The sequence below is a fragment of the Mytilus trossulus genome, chromosome 1, assembly GCF_036588685.1.
Source record: "Mytilus trossulus isolate FHL-02 chromosome 1, PNRI_Mtr1.1.1.hap1, whole genome shotgun sequence".
Taxonomy (NCBI): domain Eukaryota; kingdom Metazoa; phylum Mollusca; class Bivalvia; order Mytilida; family Mytilidae; genus Mytilus; species Mytilus trossulus.
Genome location: NC_086373.1, coordinates 96,927,852 through 96,941,654, shown reverse-complemented (window position 1 = coordinate 96,941,654; position 13,803 = coordinate 96,927,852). Strand labels below are relative to the sequence as shown.

The 13,803-nt window shown below is 31.0% G+C and overlaps 1 protein-coding gene across 1 annotated transcript; it reads right to left on the bottom strand.

Moving 5' to 3' along the window:
* Window positions 1-13,710, bottom strand: LOC134692129 (DNA methyltransferase 1-associated protein 1-like). The gene is made up of 13 exons (XM_063552552.1): window positions 13,582-13,710; window positions 11,142-11,246; window positions 10,368-10,456; window positions 9,211-9,331; window positions 8,260-8,334; window positions 7,395-7,613; window positions 5,260-5,367; window positions 4,680-4,865; window positions 4,258-4,329; window positions 3,424-3,496; window positions 2,217-2,371; window positions 1,291-1,464; window positions 1-296 (listed from the first exon to the last, which is right to left on the bottom strand). The coding sequence occupies exons 2-13, from the start codon at window positions 11,235-11,237 to the stop codon at window positions 234-236; spliced, it is 1,431 nt and encodes a 476-aa protein (XP_063408622.1). The 5' UTR covers window positions 11,238-11,246; window positions 13,582-13,710; the 3' UTR covers window positions 1-233.
* Window positions 13,711-13,803: the final 93 nt, after the last annotated feature.

The window sequence follows — 13,803 nt, the reverse complement described above, 5'->3', positions numbered from 1 at the left end:
TGAAAATTTACATTGCCCTGTTTTATTACAAGTATAACAAAGCTATCATGATGAATGGATTACATATATACAATCACAGAACCCTGAAGAATATTCTCCTTTCAAATTCCATCACTTTCTGACCACATGTCACTTTGTTTGATATCCAACCACAAACATAATCCTATAACATCCAGCTGCATAATGGATGGTTTAATATTTTTATATAAAAGTAATATATATTAATGTTACTGCTACAATTTTTTGGTTATTTTCTTTAAAATGTCTCTTTGTTCCAAAGCTGCTTTTCTCTTTCTCTGTAAAATAAATCAGAAAAAATTTATAGTGACATTAGGGGATAAAATGCCACTGTCATATCATAATAGCGTAAAACATAATACAGACTTAATTCTTTTCTCTAGAGCACTTGTCTTGATGGCATTTGGTCTCAGTGTGGACAATAACTGCTTGAATTTACAGTTCAGGTCAGGAATGTTTCACCGATAAAATGCTTTAATGAGACCAATTGATGAAAAATTAAAATCATTTCCTTGAACAAAAGCTTTTAAAATTTACTATAGTGTAAGAATGTAATTGGAAGATAATTAATCCTTCAATCTTTTTTATGTAAATTATTATTTGTCTCATTCAAAATTTATTCAGTAGACTTGTAATAGACATGATGAAATTGTACAGCTTATTTGATAGAAAACTGACATTTTCCTTTCAGTTTATCAATTTCTTTCACATAACTATTGCTAGTTTCAGTACTATTACCTGCAAGTTGGTCTTATTAAGTCTCATTGTCAAATTGTATTTTGGAAGTCAAAGTTTTTAGCAAGAGATTTTACTGTATAAATCATGATTTCATTTTTTATTTTCATTGTCGAATACCTTTTTTCAAACATGAATTTTCACTAGACTGATTTTAATTTGGGGTGTGTTTAAGCTGGATTTATGTCATATTTTCCACTAACAAAAGGATTTGGGAAGGGTTTACTTTAAACTAGTTGAACTTTGCAGTTTTAACCAACTGTCCAAAATTCGGAACCCAAGTCACTAGTTATTATTTTCACTTTTTTTATGAGTTCCCAATATGATATTGTTACACTTTAATATATCACATTGTTGAAAATATTTACAGTCAAACTAGACCTGTGATAATTAAGAGCTTGCTTTTGATGTGTTACACCTACAAAGATGATTAAGAGATTACTGAGTTTGCTTTTTTGTTGTTATCATATTGAATATTCATCCCATGTTTGTTTTTAAAACATAAGCATTACAATTAAGGTGTTTAATGAAACTTACATTAGGTGTACCAGGAGCACTACCAATAATATCAATAGCCTCCGCTAACTTTTGCTGACTGTTTGGAGATTCTGGTGTCATGTTAGGTGTAACTAACATTGGGGTGGTTTCAGTTGGCGTTACTGGTGTTTCTGGTAAAGACGATAGAGATGATAAACCTTCTATTGTAGAGGACTGAAAAATCAAATACAAATATAAAGTGAAACCTCATATCTTGCAAGTTTTGCATGTGATTAATAAATAAATATACTCATCAAAGATACATGGCTTATAATTCAGAACGGTAGAGGTGTTTTTTCCTGCATTAGATTTGTCAATGGCGAAAGACTCAAAAAGGTTGAATACAAAAACAAAGAGCATAACAAAAATTTAAATTCTGAAAGATTGTACTAAATATGACTGAGGCAAGCCATGCCTTGGAGAAGATAAATCGTAAGTCTTTCCAATAAGTAAACATTTGAAGACTGTTAATGTACAGAAAATAAACATGTCAACGATATTTCAAAAGTGCATGGTTCTTAAAGTATAAATAGTTCTATTGAAAAATGTTAGAGTTGTATTTCTCTTTAATTGTATACAGTAAGTTTTTTTGTGTGTGTATTTTCATATAATTTCATTTTGGATGTAACAAATCTCTTGATTAACTGACGTTGTTTTGTTTATCAGCTAATAGACATAATTTGGTCATGTGACTGTGATGTCATCAACGTTTTTTCATGGTTTACTCCAGTTTAAAATGGAATATAGAATTAAATAATTAGGAATGAATGTAATAAATTTTCTGTCTATTTGAAATTACATAAAAAATGTTGTGCAATCTTTAAAATAACCAGGTCATTCAATGTGAACCACATTTTTTATGTTATTTCTTCATATTACAGTCATTGCCTAAATAAATAGTAAACAGACATAATTATTGTACACACCTTTCCAGGGGCTACAGTTTCTAATCTATGCCTTAATGTTTCTGTTTCATAATCACAGTTTGCTAAGGCTGATTTCAGTTCATACAGTAAAACTATATCCTGCCGTAACTCATTAAATATTGATACAACTTCTTCTGTTGGCATAGGATTAAATTCTACAATAAAAGAAAGGATCTTAGGATGATATTTACAATACTTTGTAAGGAATTTCATATTTTATGTAAATTATAAAACCAGATTTAAAATGTCTCATTCGTCTCATAAAAAGTTCAACATACATAAACTGTAAATGAGAATTACAAGTAGTCTAGGTTGTAGGTCAAGGTCAACATCAAATGGAACACAGAAAAGAGACATGGCTCTAATGGCATGTGAGAAGAGTTTGTTGTGATTTAACAGTTGGGATATTGATATTATGAAATTTTACTTGATTAAAAAGATAAGCAAAAAAACCCAGTAAAATTTTTTTTTATGATTTCCTCATCACTTATATTTCATAGATTTTTTTTTACTTTTCCAAATAAGTTTAATCAAATTGATATTTTGCTATTTTATTTTCAACAATACAGGATTTCTCACATCTAACTTTATCTGGTATTTTTACACCATTATAAAATTTCTGAACATTTTAATAGAAACAAGAATGTGTCCATAGTACACCGATGCCCCACTCGCCTTATCATTTTCCATGTTCAGTGGACCATGAAATTGGGGTCAAAACTTTAATTTCGAATTAAAATTAGAAAGATCATATCAAAGGGGACATTTGTACTAAATTTCAAGTTGATGTGACTTCAACTTCTTCAAAAACTACCTTGACCAAAAACTTTTAACCAAAACTTTAACCTGAACTTTGCACTATCATTTTCTATGTTCAGTGGACCGCAAAATTGGAATAAAAACTTTAATTTGGCATTAAAAGTAGAAAGATCATAGCATAGTCAACATGTATACTAAGTTTCAAGTTGATTGAACTTTAACTTCATCAAAAACTACCTTGACCAAAAACTTTAACCTGAAGCGGGACAGACGAACGGACGGACAAATGGATGCACAGACCAGAAAACATAATGCCACTCTACTCTAGTAGGTGGGGCATAAAAACAAACATACAAACTAAATAATTCAGCATTTTTAGCAAACAACTTTGGTGAGATTAAAATGTAGACTGCTGAATAATCAGTATTGAAAGCAACAATAACATTACCTATTCCTAACTCCTCTAGCACCTGTTCTATGGCTTTCATTTTCTTCTGACCAATAGATGCTGGCAATTTCATCTACAAATAAATCAAAGATTTGCTATTTATGAAGTATCTTGTTCTTAATCTAATATCATTAACAAGTGTCTTAACTTTTTTTCATTTACAAATGTACAATGCTTTTAATTTAAAACTAGATATGGACAATGCCCTCCCCCTTCTTTTCCTGCACTGCTATATGCATGAGTATAATTTAGCATATTTTGGATTTGACAAACAATGCTGTTAACATACAACTTGAAATTGTTACGCAAACTGTAAGACTCAAATCGTGCCCATGCCTGACCAAATACATGACTATGTCCTAATACCTGTCATTTTCAGAATATTTATAAAAAAAATCAATATTCAGTGGCCATGCACACCTCAATTATTAAGTGTATAAACATCCTACAAAATATTACAGTTGTACCTCCAAAACTTTAGGAGGAGATAGCTGGAAAACATTGTATCCTAATCTGTATGAAAAGACAGATGGACAGGGGTCAATTAATATACCCTCAACTCTCTGTCGCAGAGGAATAAAAAGGTTTATCATTTAAATAAATTATAATATAAAAATATCAATTATTGTCAACAATTTAACCATTGCTGAGTGGTCTTGAACTTATTTGCAAATTTCCACATTTATTTGATTACTATAACTGTCAATGAGAGTCTTGTTTATCATTCTATAGTATCAAAGATAGAACTACAGCAATCAGAAATAGCAGTAAATCCTTGTGTATTTCATTAATTTAGTATTTAGAATATAAAAATACAGTCTGTTGTAGACTTACTCTTTGACTCCTAAGTGATACTCCTGAAGCTTTGAAATCTGCAAACTTTATACCTGACTGGTCCGGATTTACCTGTAGAAAAAAATATAAAGGTCAAGTTGGTTTTAGGTAGATACAGTCAACAGTTCTTAATTTTGGATAAATGCGATTGAATAGTCTTTGTAAAGGAGATTAAACTTTAAGTGCTTCAGACTTTTCTTGGAATTTCATATTTAAACTGTTTTTCACAGAATAAAGTGCTGTAAGGCATTCAAACCACCGACAGATAAATACTCAAGTGTTTTTGTCCCCCCAAAAAATCATCTGTTTTCACACGTTTTCTTTTTACTGACAACGCATGGATACAATGTAGATATCAGTTGTAATCAGTTGAAGTAGTTTTCCTTCACTTAAGATTCTTTAATTTATAAATGTAAACCAACCACTTCTTTGAATTTCTGTTGGAGATGTATCTTTTTCTTTGTTTGCCTTTTGTCTGCCTTTTTACTGTCTATATTGCTATCAGCAGCTGTGATAAGTTTCTGTAGATCCTGTGTTTTCTTCTCTCTCTCTTTCTTCCTTAATTCAATCTTTTTCAATTCAGCTATTAAAAGGTCTTCTTCTTCAATCTGCAATAAAAGAATCAGGTATGATGTGCTTCAATACCACATTTTAAATATAGGTATAGTATACACGGGAGGAGAGTGCAGTATGCAAATTAAACCATTAACCACTTGAAATAAACTATTTCACATTATTAGATCTCAATAAACTTCAAATTAAAAAAGGAATGATTGCCTGGGACAAAACTTTACTTGAAACCATGTCTTTCAGCATAAATTATAAATCATAGTATGACTAAATAAAATTAAGAAAGGAAATGGGGAATGTGTCAAAGCAACAACAACCCTGACCATAGAGTAGACAACAGCCTTAAGTCTGTAAGATGGTGTACCATAACACTTTTATAGGAATCCTAACAGTAATGTTTTAATCAAATGAATAATTATGAAATAGGCAAACCTTTTCTTGAGTCCTTTCGAACAATTTTGTCATTTGTAGTTTTCTTTTTCTTTCATGTTCAGCATCAAAGGCCCATATCTTTGGTTCTGTTCCTTGTGGTGCTCGTACCTGAAATTAAACTTATTTGTTTATTCTATCATGTTCTAATATAATAATGGAAATATTTGACTCATGTTCCTAAAATTCCATGTTCTATTTACTAATTCAAAAAGTCATAGAATCATCATAAAGTAATAAAAAAATCCTATCATAATTTACATAAATAGTGCTGATTTTTATATTGCACCAAATGCGCATTTTGAATATTTTGGCAATAAATGTCTCTTCAGTGACGCCCAAGGCCAAAATATTTGAAAAATTGAGATGTATACAAATGTTAAAAAGCTGATCAAACCAAATTAAGTATAGCCAAATTCTGACAATAATAAGACTTCCAAATGCAAGTACAGCTATTAGGATATACATTTAATTTTTGTCAAATTAATTATACATGCACCATATTAAATAAACAGACATATAATAATAAAATGTTAACTACATTGAAATACATTAAATTAAGAAATAATTCATGGGGGCTTGAATATATCGTGATTTTACCACAGGTTGGCCCTTTATGACAAATATTTTTACCCTGAGCGATAGCGAGGGGTAAAATATAGATATATTCAAGCCCCCGTGAATTATTTCGATTCTAATAGGACAAATACGGCAATTCTTTTGGATTAAAGCGCTCTTGGTGGAGGCTGATATTTGCCGTTCCCATAAATAAACGCACCATTCAATTCGCATAAAAGAATGGAACAAACTGAATAAGTGACATGCTTAAACGGTTTACAATAATGTATTTAGCTAGTTTTGGATGAATTTAATGATAAAATTGAGAATGGAAATGGGGAATGTGTCAAAGAGACAACAACCCAACCAAATGAAACAACAACAGCAGAAGGTCACCAACAGGTCTTCAATGTAGCGAGAAATTCCCGCACCTGGAGGCGTCCTTCAGCTGGCCCCTAAACAAATATATATTAGTTCAGTGATAATGAGCGCCATACTAATTTCCAAATTGTACACAAGAAACTAAAATTAAAATAATACAAGACTAACAAAGGCCAGAGGCTCCTGACTTTGGACAGGCGCAAAAATGCAGCGGGGTTAAACATGTTTGTGAGATCTCAACCCTCCCCCTATACCTCTAACCAATGTAGAAAAGTAAACGCATAACAATACGCACATTAAAATTCAGTTCAAGAGAAGTCTGAGTCTGATGTCAGAAGATGTAACCAAAGAAAATAAACAAAATGACAATAATACATAAATAACAACAGACTACTAGTAGTTAACTGACATGCCAGCTCCAGATTTCAATTAAACTGACTTAAAGATAATAATTTACTCAAATGTCTTATATGTTTAAAAAAAATTGACTTATATAACATTTTAGCATCGTTTGTTTACGTTTTCTTGTTGTGATGATTTTCGATTTCACAAGCGTGTATTTTCCCGTAAAATGCTTATATTCTGACGTCGTTGTTCTATGACGTCGGGTAGCTCATTCATTAAAATACATATGACGTGGGAGTACAATAGGAACAGCCCTAGCAATATATTCATATTTTACCACGGGTGTGTGCTCAAAGCGATTAAAGGACGTCATGTTAGAAATACTCTTATACAATACAATTTCAAGTATAACACAGAGTATGAAGTTCATAAGATTATTAAAAGTTAGTAGCGTAGTTTCTCTGCTAACCTTAAGTATTTACCAAGATTGTTCAGTTATTTAATATTCTGTACAGATAAAAATTGTATCAATTTATAAGTAGATAGGTGTCTCCCAAAATATTGTTTGATATTATTTCCCCCTGTCAGCATATTACATTTCAATAAAAAATGAAATTCGTCTTCAATGGAACTTGTATTACAATAAATACATAATCTATCTTTCCTGTCAATATTATAATATCTTCCTGTCTCTTAATTCAAATTATGTGCACAAATACGGTATTTACAAATATAAGGTTTATATTTCACTTGTTGACAAAAAGTTAGAGCTTGGCATTCCTTAATTTACAATGCAATAACTTCAGATATAAAGAATCATATGAATTTAAGAAACAATTTCAATGAATTCCCACCTTTGTCAGAATACCACATATTCCATAGTATCTTTCTTTCATATCTTCTACACTTCTGTTGGAATATTTCTCTCTATCCCATCTGTCATGCATGATGACAAACCGAAGGTCAAATTTTTTACAAAGGTCAAACAAATGATCTGTTTCCTGTCTCGTCCAATTGTCATCATGAAGATGTTGTTGATATTCAAGATCTGAGTATGTTGGTGTATCTACAGCCTTTAAACAAAAAGAAAAATTAAAACATAAGTGAATCAAATAAAACAAGTTTCTCTCAGTGGTTGTTGTTTGTTTATGTGTTACCTTTTTGTTTTTCGTCCCCTTTTTTTATACATTTAAGTAAGGCCGTTAGTTTTCTCGTTTGAATTAATTAAATTGTCATTTCAGGCCTTTAATAGCTTACTATAGACTAGTTGTAAATTACTATTTTATTCGGTCTCTTATTGGAAATTATACTCATTTGCAATCATACCACATCTTCTCATTTTTATACTTATCATTATCAAATACTTTAAAACATTAGAAATTAAGAAATGTATTTGTTAAAATGAAAGTAAAACATTATTTTTGCTGTAAAGCCTTCCTACATATTGGTGTTTCAATTTGGTTGGTCAAATAACAAAATAAATCAATCATTTATCCCCAAAATGGCATTAAAGGGAAATAACTCAAATTCAAAGTATGTCATTTAAAAGAGTATGTATAGAAGTTACAAGCTTATTACCAAAAAATCAATATTTTACAAAAAAAAATGTCAAATTTAAGTCATATGGCTTGATAATGCAAACGCAATGTAATTGTTGATGTGCAGAAAAACTAATACAAAAGAAAATGTGTAACGTCCTTAATGAACATTTTTTAATACCTTATTAAACCTTGCAAAGGGATAATCTTTTCCTTCATCTGCTAGTCTTCTCCAGTGATGAAATACTGCACCATCCTGTTATCATAAACATTATAACTAAATCACAATTAACAACAGAAAAGGCTTTTTTTTAAACCTTTATTTGTTTTTCTTTTTTAATAATCTTTATACAAGTTAAAACTCCATTACTCAAAAATTAGATACTAGTATAAATAACATATATTGTACAAAGTCTCATCAACTAACAGTTTATTTATTAATAAAATAAGTGATAAAATAAGCTATAAATGAAAACAGTTGAAAACGTAGAAAATTTATCTATTAGACAAAAAATATCAATGCATTCCAGTAACAAATGACCATTAAATTTTAATATGCAAGTATTTCTAAAAAAAAAATTTTGCTTAAAAGCATATGTTTTCAAACTTAATTTGAGTTTATCAAAGGAGTAGGTTCAGTAAGACCCCTTTTAGGCCTAAAAAAATAGGCGTTTTAAAAAATTGTGAAAATGTAATCTTTAAGCTATGTTTTGGAAAGTAAAATGCTTCTGCTATATAAATATGAACTGTTTTTGACAATACAATTCACAAATATTGCGTACTAGCATCATTAAGTTTGCTAAATTACTGAAATCTTCAAAACTTTAGCATTTTGGTTATTTTTTTCTGTCTAAAATGAAAGTGGCTGCATTCGTGTTCATTCATAATATTAAATGACTTTTTTTGGCGTATTTGATAGATTTTCATATTTAAGCTTGAATCAGAGCAATTTTAATGACTAAATCAGTTAAAATCTTTCACATAAACTAATCGAATCAATTGAAATAGACACTTATGTGTTTAAAAGGTGTCCAAAAACTTTTGTTAGATGAACCTGAAATTTGAGGCCAATATCAGCCCTAACAGGACCTACTCCTTTGAAACTTTTGTCAAAGTTAGACTGTTAACTTACTTTTCTAGCTGGATTACTAAACGGCATCCATTTCCATGGTCTAACTTTGCTGATGCCAATTTTAGCTTTCATTTGTTTATATCCCTGGTTAGTGTCTGTTGGTATCAGTGGAGGGGCATCTCTGTAAAATTAACTCTGTATAATTACATAGGGACTAACAAAATTTACCTCTTTTTTCCAAAATAAAGTACAATGATAAAATGTGGCTTATTGTTAAGCAAAAGTAATTTGATTTGATTTTTGATGTTTTAATGCTACTTTTAAGCACCACATTTAGGCTATTTCGTGGTGACCAGTTTTTATTGGTGGAGGAAGTCCAAGTGCCCAGAAAAAACCAGGATTTAGATTGAAGTTGAGTGCACCCGCACCTGCAGCGTTCGAACTAACATCCTCAGTGTCGACTGGATAGTAATTACAGTAATAACTACTTAGACCACTCAGCCACCAAGCTCCCTTTCAGCAAAAGTGTACCAATTGATTGTAGATCATAAGACCTTCTAGACAATTTTTTTTAAAGAAAGCAGAATTGTAAGTAGTTTTTCAAATTGTCATTTATTTTGTAAATCATGTATAATGGTTCTTTATCGCTATTTTGTGCATTTTTCCTTTGATCTTTTTTGTGATAATTTTCATATCATGCTTCTCGCTTGAGATGGAAAATTTATCGCTAGAAACTAAGGAGACCACGTGGCGTTGCTAACGAAATTGACATTGAAATTGACAACGTCTTCATAGGTAAAATAGCGATAAACAGATTATCATTGGTCATCTCAACTCGATTGCTTTTCTCACTTTCGCTGTTCCAGCTCAAGCGAGAAAATCAATCTCGTTGAGATGATCAACGATAATCTATAATTATCTCATTAAGACATCAATTATTTAACTGCATGTGTCTGTAGAAAACTGTGTCAACCAACTCTTACTATAAAGGCACAACAAAAAGCTTTTCTGAAAGATGTTTAACTTCAACGGCTGTTTCAAGAAGAAATTTACATGTAAACTATATCTGGTAAATGTCTACACAATGCTTTGTACTATTTTTAAAACTTAAAATATTACAGTTTGACATGCAGAAGCATTGTGTGACTAGTGATTTGAGTATTGAAACTTAAACTCCTTCCTATTTAATATAACACTTGATTCTGTTTATAACTTACTTGTTGTCTGTCCATAACAATCCCCAGAGTTCTCTATGCATACCCTCAGGTCGCTTAAATGATATATCTGACTTTCTAATTGGTTTCTTCTGTTAAAAATAAAACAAGACAAATGTATAATCAGAATAATCATTATATATCTTGTTAAAAACCAACATCTAATTAAAAACATTTCAAAGATTTTACTTTTAAGGCAAATAATACTGTATACCTAGAAATATATACAAACTTTGAATTAAACAATAAAAATTGTTGTAATTGTCTCTTCAATTGTCAAGGGTTAGGGTTAGGGTGCCTGTCCCAAGTACAGAGCCTTTGCCTTTGTTAGTCTTAAATGTTTTTTTGATTTTAGTTCATTTATATGTTTAGAAGCTAAATGTGATGACTATTTTCACTGAACTAGTACACATTTTTGATAAGGGGCCAGTCAGAGTCCACTGCGAAGTGCTGGATTTTCTTGCTGTGTTGAAAACCCACTGGTGGCCTGTGCTTTTTTTCTGCTCTTTAGTCAGGTTGTCTCTTTAACACTTTCCCCGTTTCCATTCTCAATTTCATAATTTGAAAATGTCTCTATCAAAACATGTATAACCGCACAAACGTCTTTAATCTTTAAAACCAGAATAGTATTTGACTTCTTGTTTGTTATGTCTCAAATTGATTTATAATAGTTATATGCATTTCAATTATGAACCTTTTGTCATGGATTTAATACCTAATCAAATTTGTTAATTAGTTTGATAGCTAATGAACTTAAACACTTAACTGTAAACCTACCTTATTATCATTAAGAAGAGCATCTTTTGTCATAAATTTAGCCCCTTGATCAAGTTCTAATATATCTCGCACATCTGATCCACCACCAGCCTCCATCTTTTTTAGCTGAAATAGAAGTCATAAAACTTATTAAGATTATCATCCTTCTCTCTGAATTTTCCATGCTGCTTTTGCTTTGTATAACAACAGCATAACAAAATTCTTGAGAGAATAATTTTTCTATTAGCCGTACATGTACAAAATGTACATGATGTATATCATTTAATATACAAAGGACTCTGTATAAGACAAAAAAAACGTATTTCGAAAGTTAAATTGTACATTGTGTATATATATACTTTAGTTCAGACAAACTAATAATTATCCCAAAAGTATATAGTGTATTTTATATCAACATATAATAAGCTGTAATTACATTTGTAACCATATAAATCAGATTTAATGTCGTATTATTCATTTTGATGGTAGTTTCCAAGTATACATGGTTCCAAAACTTGCAAAACTGATTACTCAAATAGGAGAATACAATTAGTGAATACTTACAAAATGTGTATACCTTAGATAACTGAAAAAAGTGTGATAAGCAGTGGCGGATTCAGAGGGGGGCGTAGAGGGGGTACCCTTTGCTCAGATTTTTTTTTTTTTTTTTTTTGTAAAATGATTCATCAGACTAGACTTCGTGAACTTTGCAATTTCCCTAGTATTTAATTTTTAAACAACATTTTTTTACTTATAAAGATATTTTTGCTGGTATTTACTGATTGTCATGATTGTCAAAGTCATGTGATTTGGTATGGTGGAGTTGACCAGTGCGTTGAAAAGTTGAAAAAACGGCACTCGGTCATTTTGAAATTCATATTACAGTAATACACATTGCTTAGGCTGAGGATGTCATGACAATCAGGAAACCTTCAAAGCGACATAGGATTGAGCAAGAATGTATTGACTTCCATTTCACTATTCCACCAAACAGAAAGTAAATACTCTATAGACTATTACACTCTCAGGGAAAAAAAGTTCCACAATATTATTTACCTACGAAAACATGTTTAACCCAAAATGCTCCAAAATATGACTCTAATTCTTGCCTTAAACAAAAATTCTTGACGTATCTGGATTGAAAACAAAAGTCTTATCCACCTTTTTGCTATAAAAAACCAAAATTTCCAACAAAATTTTTTAGCATTAAATGAACATAATGAATAAAATCGGGCGTAATTTTTTGTGGCTGGGGTTTGCATGTCTGACCCAAATGTCTGTTTCGTCGGCCTTATATATATTGAATACTTTTTTTCAAAACCAGACTGTAATCTGCCTGCTGGGTGTGACCTTTATGTCTCCATTTGTTGACTGTCATTCATAAATTCGTTGGCATTTCAGACACATTCGTAGTCTTAGGTTGATTTCGAACACCTCACTTCGGTTCCCTTAGTTATGTTGGGCGAAACATATCAATCACACCTTTTGATAAAAAGTTTAAACTGCTTGTTTGACTTTTTTAACTCGTGGCGGTCGCATTGTAAATTTCATCTAATTTCCATGTCTATTTCTTACTGACAGGTCCTACATCAAATATACCAGTACATAGCTTTGGATCAATACTATCATTTTATGATAGACAATTAATAGGGAGAATACAGCATAAAAAAAATCCAACCCTTACACTTAACAGCAACTATAAAATATTTATACCCCAAGCCAGGAACCGTTTAAATAGTGTATATACAACACTTATTTTATGTTTTTTAGCCTGAAAAAGGGCCCAAAAATTTTAAAATCTTCGCCCCCCCTTTCCAAAATCCTTGATCCGCCCCTGATGAGGACGGGCGTGGAAGCTACATTTTTTTATGTAAATTGGTTCACGCCAAATGAACCAAAAGCATGTTGATATTTCATGCTAACGACCAGCCCCTTTCTTTATAATCATAGCAAATATGTATGTTCTTGGTTTTATCTCATTAAAATTACTCTTTTCCTTACTTGCACTAGAAAAGATTTACACGAAGATGCGCTAAAACACCTGACCTTATTGCTATTTTGAAAATCTGTCCAATGAACTTTTGACATCATACAACAATCACTTTTGCATTGTGGCGACAGATATTTGTTATTATGTTGTCAAATTTTTACAGGAACTATAATTTGCGATGTCCAATAAAATTATGGCGGACAAATACTGAAAAATAGCGATAACGGATAATGTGTGTGTCCTTTTGGTCTCACCAGGTAGTAAATGTCTCATATGATATTACAAATTATGTTAATAACTAAAAGCAGAGACATATAAATACAGTTTTAAATTTGGTATATATCATCTCTGCGAAAAGGAATAAAAGCCAATAACTTGAATAAGGCAATAACATAAACAAACGAATTTTGTATTGATTTTTTGGAAATAAATGGGTCGTCCAAATGAACCAATATATTAAGATTGGCTTACCGTTCAATAAACAAATTAAGAAATGGATTGACAGTAAAGCAAAGGATACAAAACAGAAGTTGTAATGTGTACAAAAAGAAAGAAAACACACTAGTCTTGGTTTTTAAAGTGCTTAATCTTTACCTTTGTTTAAACGCTGTTATCAAACGTTTGAATGATCTGAGTACATTTTTCCTTATCTCAATCAGTTGGACGTTTAAAGAAACGGGGTTTCCCTGGTCT